Here is a 9,023-nt window from a genome sequence, read left to right as displayed (position 1 = left end):
GCAGAGAAATCAGACCCATTCTGAGGAAAGGTCGCCGGACCCGAAACATTAACTTTGATTTCGCTTCACAGATGCTGCCAGACCTGCTGAGCTTTTCCAGGAACTTCTGTTTTTGTTTCTGACTTACAGCATCTGCAATTCTTTCGGTTTTTACTGAGTGAAATGTTACTCTGCTTCATTTTGTTTTATAATCTTTCAGAAACTAAATCGGAGCTCAGTGTCTAAGGGACTTTGCAGTATCCAATAACAATGAAATGACCTCCATCTCCTTCCCTCCCGCCTACCCCACCCCATAAACCAATCATTCGTCACAAATTTACACCTGCTTTTATTATGAACATAATTGCAATTAACATAGTTACGATTAGCACCAATACTCGTGAATGTGAAAGAAGGCGGGGATAATAATCTCTCAGAGATGTATCGGAGATTCTAATTTCAATACATTAACGATGGCTCTTGATAATTAAAGAAGCAGGAGTTCAAATGTTTTATCTTTGATCATAAAACAATTATTAACTTGATTAGTCGCAGATGCCAATGTTCCTTCTTTTTTTAAATTAAATACATCCTTTTGAGAGCCTGGGAGGTAGAAAGGTCCCAACAGTCGTTCCTGAGAATGTCAAAGTTTTTAAGTTATTTTGGCGTCGGGCCACACTCTCTGTCACTCAGCCTCCTATCGAAAGATTGGTGAGAGAAAAAAAAACCGAGACGTGAGGGCTGTATTCAGGCGCTACTGGGAGGTGGGATTGCTGCAGAGAGGGGGGGAAGGGAGGGAAGCTGCTCTATAAAGGGGGATGCTGCAGAAAGTGTTGCTCAGGTTGGGGGTTTAGGAGCTGCTGGCTTTCCCTGGGATGATCATGGGCTTCCTCCAGCCGTGTCTGGTCGCCGCCTGTATCTGCGCCCTGCTCCGGGGCTGCCTGAGCCGGCCCGAAGGTTGGGGAACTCTGAAAAACGATGCGACCGAAATCATTCCCGAGTACCCGGAGATTCGCGCCGAGGTCAGGAACCACAGCGTAAACCAAGCAAAGAACGGAGGCAGGCGGCGAAGCCAGTCCCTGCAAGTGAGGGGTAAGGCTGCAATTCATTCTAAGCCTCACGTAGAATCAGAACTGATGGTCACAGGTGATGCAAGGGATATCCTGAGATAGGGAATGTGATAACATTTCAATGCACGTTGGTGCATTAGATAAGAAAAAGTTTCCTTTTTATATTTAAAAAATCCATCTTTCCTTTGCACTGCAGTTATTCCCCACACCATCTCCAAAATGCATCTGTTATTTGTTTCCCTCCATTCCATCTCTGCCTATTTGTTCGCAGGTTGTGTAAGTGTCCTCTTTTGCAAGTTTGTGAGTGGCTGGGTCACTTTGTGGAACTAAGTGAAATGCTACAAAAAAAAGTTGCTGGAAAAGCTCAGCAGGTCTGACAGCATCTGTGCAGAGAAATCAGAGTTAACAGACCCATTCTGAGCATGTTTCCCTCCATTCCATTTCTGCCTATTTGTTTGCAGGTTGTGTAAGTATCCGCTTCTTTTGCAAGTATTTTCTTTACATATTCATGAAGAATTTCGCGCCTGTACAGCTCCAGCATGGTTACATGTTGTAAAACATAAAGGTGCATGGATTATGTTTAATGTGGTTTGACTGCACATCCTGAATGAATTCAATTGTTTGTTACATGCCCTTTTGGTTAAGTGTTCTTGATTTGTCTCGGAGCCTGCTGCTGTGCACACCATTGTAGTCTGTTTCCAGGAGTTGGAGCAATTCTTTCAGAAGTTACTGCATCATGTACAATTGCACACAAAACCATAGGCACATCACGTCGACGTTTCAATGTGAAAGTTACAGGCATAGCTACAGCAACATGCTCCTCAGCAGACGCACATTTTTGTCAAAGATGTAAAACAATCTTGGGGGCGGGGGAAGAAAAACCGCGGATAAACTTCTTAAAGTTTTCAATGGAATCGAGAGGCGTCAGGTTTCTGCAAGGGGAGGTTTATATCGAAGTTGCCAGTTGAAAAATGGAACCTGAAATTTGACAGCAGTTAAACCAGCACTCGGAAAAAACTTTTTTTTTGTCTGGAATCACCTGAATTTGACAGCGTGTAGCTGAGCTCTTAAAGCCATAGTCCAAGTTAACCAAGAGTAACTCCTATCAGCTAAAGCACACGTACTCCAGATCGAGATTACACCTTCCTGTGTGTCACAGACTGGTTTATTCATTACAATTGACAATTTTTAAAAATATTTTCAGGAGTAAGTCCTACAGTGCAGATTAAATTGCTGAATTTGGACTTATATGGGTTTGTTTTTTTCTGTTTTCTTAGTCACATGATTGGGATGGTTTTAAAAAGCAGGCTGTCTGAATGTGTCTATGGTGTGGAAGTCACCACAACTTTGATTTGAGCAGCAGTTCGCTCAACAGTGAAAATTCTAGCAGCTGAAGAGAGTCTCAGAAACCATTTGTATGAAGGCAAACAAACTGCAATGGTATTTCCAAAGTGTCAAATGGTTGGCAGATCAACACAGCTTTTATGTTGCATGTAGTTTGTCAAATTAAATAATCAGTTTTCTACAGTCCCCCTAGCACTGGTGGAAATGTTCTCTCATGGTTAACTGATTCAATACAGATCTCCAATATACACTCAGTCTGTGTGCTCGGCTCGCTCTGACACTTACACATCATGTCATAATTTCAAATCATCTCAAGATGCTTTGTGCACCACTACCTTGAAGTAGAGTGATTTTGTAATGTGAAGGTGAAGTGTGAGAAGACTTGGGGTATATTCAGTGTCTGTCTTGAAATTGATACCTTTGATCAAGTAAGCAAATGATGTCAGTGAGTGAGATGAAGAAATATATCCAAAAATAATTTAATCTGTACTCGTATATAAAAATGATGGGACTATTGGGTAGCTACTGGGACTGTACATAAGTGGAATTAGACAGGAAAAAGTGTACACAAACTCATGCATGCTGACTCAATTGACTCCTTTTTTTTTCTAGAAGTAATTTTCATATTGCACAGGGAAAGAATATTTTCATTTACTTTTTAAGAAAAAATAAATGACATTCCTTTTTTCCAGTGCAAATCTTTACATGGACCATGGCAATAGATAGCCAAGGTATTTATTTTGGTAGCCTATGGCCCATCCGCTTGTGTGAATTTGCCTTGCAGTGGATTGATGTAAGGTAATTGGCATTAGAGTACTAACCTGACCTCCAGCAGTTAATTGTGGAAAGGTGATGTGTTCATTGCTAAAGACTGAAGATAAACAAACTAACTGCTTCCTTAGCATTTTAATTTATTACGCAGAATAATTTCAGGTTAATAAGAGCATAGGAATTGGTTTTCCTGAACTAAGTTCAAAGCTGTACTGGCCATGCTGGATGCATTTCCTCTTGAATAAGGTCTTTTCTCTTTTAAAATGGCTAAAGTTGTAATTGACTTTCTGACATTTTAGCACTGACTCTTATTGAATGTCTTTGCAGTGATAGTGTCATATCTTCTGTAGACTTGAGACATCAATTTAATCAATTAAAATCAACCCTCATCCAATGAAAGCTGAGCGACCTAGTCTAGGGTCTTTGGTCTGTGCTGAGTTAGGGCAATGGTACATTGGCTCAGTACCCCAGGGTTAGGGAAGAGAAAATTCTCTAGAATTCCCTTCCTAGATGCTATCCTGTTATCCTGACAGAAAAGATGCATATTTGAATGCAGCCAGGTTCTGGGCTGATTATGCTTTTCTCCTGTGTATCAATGCATTAGCCAACACTTACTCATAAGGAAAGGACTCTTGAAAGAGAGGCATAAGGAGTAAGAAACAGAGTTAACAAAATATTGGAAATTTCTCTCTCTCGCTGTCTTCTGTCTCTCTCTCTCTCCTCCAGAGGTTGCCAGACCTGCCAAGTATTTGTAGCATTTTCTGCTTTTATTTCAGATTTCTGGCATCAACAGTATTCAAAAGCAGATTCAAAAATACTTAGCATTACTTTCTGCGATTAAGTCAGTTTCAGGTTATCATTGTTTGATCATATTTCTGTGTTATGTACGCACCTGATTTTCAGTGGCTGTGCACTTATAGTGATCGATCTGCCATGTCTCTTCCAATGTAGGAGCAACAGAATTCAGTTGCCGGGAGCTTCGATCCACCAGATATATATCAGATGGAACATGTCGCAGTGTGAAACCAGTGAGGGAGCTAATTTGCTCCGGTCAGTGTTTGCCAGCCCATCTCCTGCCCAATTCCATTGGCCGGGTTAGGTGGTGGAGCCGGCATCAGACCTCTGACTATCGGTGTGTACCAGCCCACTCACGAACCCAGCGTGTCCGGTTAGAGTGCCAAAACCAGGAGACAAGGACCTACAAAATCCAAGTGGTGACTTCCTGCAAGTGCAAAAGGTATTCCCGCCACCACAACCAGTCGGACAATAAGCAGTTTGGCAAGGGAGCCATCTCGAGGAGGAGAAAGACCAAGAAGAAAGCAATACCCCCTAAAAACAGAGGCAAAGGCAACCATCATGACCAAGCTGATCGATATTAGAACTTTCTATCCAGTTTCATATAATGACTCACTTTATGAAAAGTCAGTGCTGGAAGAAAAGTCAATATGTTTCCATGTTCTAAAGCACTTACTCTATAGTGCATTAAATCCAGCATGTATTAATAATTCTTTTAAATCTCCAAGAGCATTGCACTCCCTACTCAGAGTGGGGTTAAGTATTTCCAAACTGAACAAAACGTCCTGACCAAAACATAGGATGGCCATTTCACAATATCAGAGAGCTTCAATTTCTTTTTGAAAGCAGAGAACCTAAAAATAAAACCACAGTCTGTTACTTTGTCTAGTTGGAAATATTGCTCAATAGGACAACACATACACAGTATTTAATTTGGAATGAATGCTGGCATTGTTTACAGCATAGAAATAGTTAATCAGTTGGAAAAAAGCTCATTTAAGCTAGCAATAGTTCAACTCTAAATTAAACATCCATGAAGTTAATGCAAGTGACAAAACAAAATTAATTCCTTAAATTCCTATTTTTCAATATGATAGAACAAGGACATGATAACATGATCCACAGTCTTTTCAAAATAAAACTAGACAATTCAGTAAATACATCACTGATTAAACAGCATCTGGATAGAGAAAAACGGAACTTGAGGTGTTGGTAACTGAAAACTTAACCCTGTTTCTGTGTCCAGAAGCTGACAGATCTACTGAATATTTCCAATACTTTCCAATTCTAACTTCAATCTTTCTACTCTACACTTGGGCACTGATGTGAATTGCCCTCTGTTTTATTGTGGTGTGAACAGGAACTTTGAAGCAAGGATAGGCCAAAATAATTGATCTCTAGTGTCACAGGCAAGATAACACCTCAACATTTTTAGGACTGGAAATGCTGATTGGAGAACTTGGAAACTTAAACCTATGCCCACAGCCCCTACCCATACATTAAGTAGTCAAGGGAACAGTCCAGAAACCAAAGCAAAAGCCTTCATAAACAGGAGGAGATGCATTCTGCCACAGAGAAGAGAGGAAGGCAGAGAAAATAAATAAGCTAGGAACAGTTTATAAAGTCTTATTCATAATGAGTTCAATGTGTATTTCAGATATCTGGTACTTATAGATTTACACAGTAACTTTTGAAAAAATTGCAAGCTTCTGAAGTGTTATTTTAAATGTTTGAAGGAGGGCACACAAATTGTTGACCCTCCCTCTGATGGAAAACATTTTTGACAACCTTTCCTTAGTGAAGATATTTCTGTTTTTAAACATAATTTACCCACGACATTTAGAATATTTTCTTTTGCTTTAATGTTTGCTTCTTTGTATGTTGCCAGTCTCAAATTATAAGTGGTAAGTACCTGTACATATCTAAAACATTACTCTGTTCATTAATTTAATAACAGAATATGATATGCAATCCACACCAATGGCAATTTTGTGAAGTTGTGTTTATGAGCTTTTTGTATGAAGTTGTATGTGTAATATTTCCACATTGTGGTGAAAATGGGACAAGAAACTTTTGTAGCCTCTTAAAGGGATTGTGAGTTAAGTGGCCAAAGTGCATAGACGCAAGTAATTGTTTAATACAAATGAATCATATTTATTTTCTCACTTAAATTATTTATACTGCCATGTTTCATGTAGATGTGTGAGAACTATTCTTGCCATATACAGTATTGTATTATTGCAGACTAAGTGTCATCAAAATAAAGTAGCAAAAACTCACATAAACAATGTTCTTGTCTTATTGTATGCATCATTAGTCACCTAATTGTTTAAGTCAAATAAATTATGGTTAGTTGGCAGAAGGATACATTGAGTAATAGGAACAAATTTGCCCTGGGTATTGACAACAGAGCACTCTATGACTACCTATGGCATCATAGATGGTAAACTGGCTCAATGAAAACCTGCATTTATATAACACCTATCACAATCAGTCAAGAACGTTTGAAGTATGGTCACTGAACAGAGCACAATTTGTAAAACAAGGACCCACAGATAACAATGATATAATTGACTTGAAAATTTGTTCTAATGATATTGCTTAAAGGATAAATATAGGACCTAACATCCGCAGAGTTCCCCTTTTCCAGTTTGTCCATTGGATTAGATATAATACAAACATGTGTTCCTTGAATTAGGTTTTGTATTAAAGATAATACCTCAATGCAGAAATTCTGAAAAGTATGTTAGGAATGACGATTGGTGGCAGTGCATACATTATCTAGTGATTTCATAAATGTCAATTTACCTTCAAAAAATGCTCAAATGCATACCCCAAGATTCTCCATTACTGGAATTGTTGTGAATGATGCATAAAGGTGCTTTCTTCAATGGAAAGAAGGAGCATTTATGGGCCTGATGGGCTTTTTTTCAATATGTTCAAAACCCAGCCTAATATATACCTTTAAAAGTTGATGTTGCAAGCTGTTGTATTCCTAAGCATTGCTACGATGTGTTTGCTGCACTGAGTTATTGCTACATTATTAACAATATCAAATGGATTTACCCTGTTCTTCCTTACTGCTTACTTAGTACAACTGTACAGCATTGAAATTATTCAAGTAAGTTATGATCAGAGTTCTCTTTATTAAGTATTTGAGAAATTTCTGACAGTAATGTAGAAATATTGAAAACAAGTATTTTTAACAAGTAGCCACAGATAGTACAACTTGCTATCTAGAATTAGATAAAGTTGAAATAAAATATGCATAAATTGTAAATAAAAAGACCAATGTGAATCATAAATAATAAAATGTTCTTCAACTATTGTTGTTTCTATTATTTTTTGATGTACATCAAGAAAATAGATCTAAGTAATTAATGTAATCACAGAGTCGCTAAATGAATCTGCTGTGGTTTTACATTTTACAAGTTCACACTCAAAAATAAGTCAACAACTCACCGCCATTGTAAAATGATCAGAGTTTAGATAGAGTCAAAAGGGAGAAACTGTTTTTCACTTTCAGCAGGTTTGAGAATCAAAGGACACAGATTTAAGAAAATTGAGAAAAGGATAAGGAAGGATTTCTTTTTGTTTCAATGCAGTCCATTACTATGATGTAAAATGACAGTTTGGTGGAAGCATATTTATTGGAAACTTTAAAAAGAAATTGGATATATACTTAAAGGGGAAAAGTGCTAAGCTATGGGGAAAAGAGTATGGTTCTAATTTGATGGCTCTTTCAGAAAGCCAGTACAGGAAACACAGGCCAAATGACCTGTGTTGCAGGATTCTGTGGTCCTACCCTCCCAACTAATCTTGAACGTAAGTATTCAGAAGATAATTTTCTTTGATATACAAGTTGAAATGGGCATCTTTTGAAAACTGCCAATGATTTCAGTTTCCAGAAATCAGCACCATAAATTTTGAAATGGAACAGAGAATTTCTGGGGCAAAAAAAATTCTTTGTGGGAATCCCATTTACAACTGCATTTCTCATCACAGCTATTTGAGCCAAGCCAATTCTTATGATGTCGGATAATGCTAGAACCCTCAGGATTCTCTATTTATTTCAGATTTCCAGTATTCACAGGTTTATGGATGTTTAACCATGTAGTACATAGTGACCATATACACTTAGCCATATTTACAAACCAAATACAAATATTTTCATCCTTACAATAAGTATATTCACATTTGTTTTCATCTTGCACCTACAACTATGGATTTTCCACTGTTGCTTCAAATTGATAGTTTGAATCAGCCTGAAAGAGGCAATGTTTAAACACGAACAGATTTCAATTTATGACTTCTGTTTTTCATGTAATAGTCTGATGAAGCTGAAGTTCTTGAGATTAGCTTTACACAATTTGAGCCACTACAACTTAATTGGTGAGTCAAGTCAGGTTAGTGAGCAGGTTGGAGAGTAACTTGCAGACAGTCATGTTCCCATGCATCTGCTGTCCTTGTCCTTCGAGGTAGACATAGATCTTTACAGCACAGGAAGAGGTGCCTTAGCCTATTGTATCCACACTGGACATTCTACACCAAGCTCCTTTTGTCTGAGTTTTCAGCAGCTTAACCTTAGCTTTGTATTCTATGGTATTTCAAGTTTTCATCTAAATATTTCTTAAATTTTGTGATCATTTCCACATCTACCAGCCTTTCAGGCACTGAGTTCCAGATACCCACCACCCTGTTAGGTGAAAGAAATTTTACCTTAGATCCCCTTTAAACTACCGCTGATGTTAAATCTATGCCTCCTCATTCCTGATTACTCTACTAAGGAGAAAGGGTTCTTCCTTTGTACCCTGACTATACCCCTCATCATTGTGTAATTCTCAGTCCCCTCTCAGCCTTCTCTCCTCTAAGGAAAACAACCTCAGCCAATCTAGTTTCTCTTCAAAGCTGAAACACCCTCTAGAGCAATCATATCCTTATAGTGTGATGATCAGAACTGCATACAGTACTTGAGCTATGACCTAACTAACATCTTATAGAGTGCCATCATAACTTCTTGTATTCACTGACTGAAATAATAATGCCAAGTATCCGATATGCCTT

The 9,023-nt window shown here is 38.2% G+C and overlaps 1 protein-coding gene across 1 annotated transcript; it reads left to right on the top strand.

Moving 5' to 3' along the window:
* Nucleotides 1-678: 678 nt before the first annotated feature.
* Nucleotides 679-7,249, top strand: sost (sclerostin). The gene is made up of 2 exons (XM_043675038.1): nucleotides 679-1,071; nucleotides 4,116-7,249. Exons 1-2 carry the CDS (start codon nucleotides 855-857, stop codon nucleotides 4,541-4,543), a joined length of 645 nt encoding a protein of 214 aa, XP_043530973.1. The 5' UTR covers nucleotides 679-854; the 3' UTR covers nucleotides 4,544-7,249.
* The last annotated feature ends 1,774 nt before the right edge of the window (nucleotides 7,250-9,023 follow it).

This window comes from Chiloscyllium plagiosum, chromosome 33 (genome assembly GCF_004010195.1).
Source record: "Chiloscyllium plagiosum isolate BGI_BamShark_2017 chromosome 33, ASM401019v2, whole genome shotgun sequence".
NCBI lineage: Eukaryota > Metazoa > Chordata > Chondrichthyes > Orectolobiformes > Hemiscylliidae > Chiloscyllium > Chiloscyllium plagiosum.
This window is presented reverse-complemented; position numbering and strand designations above follow the sequence as displayed.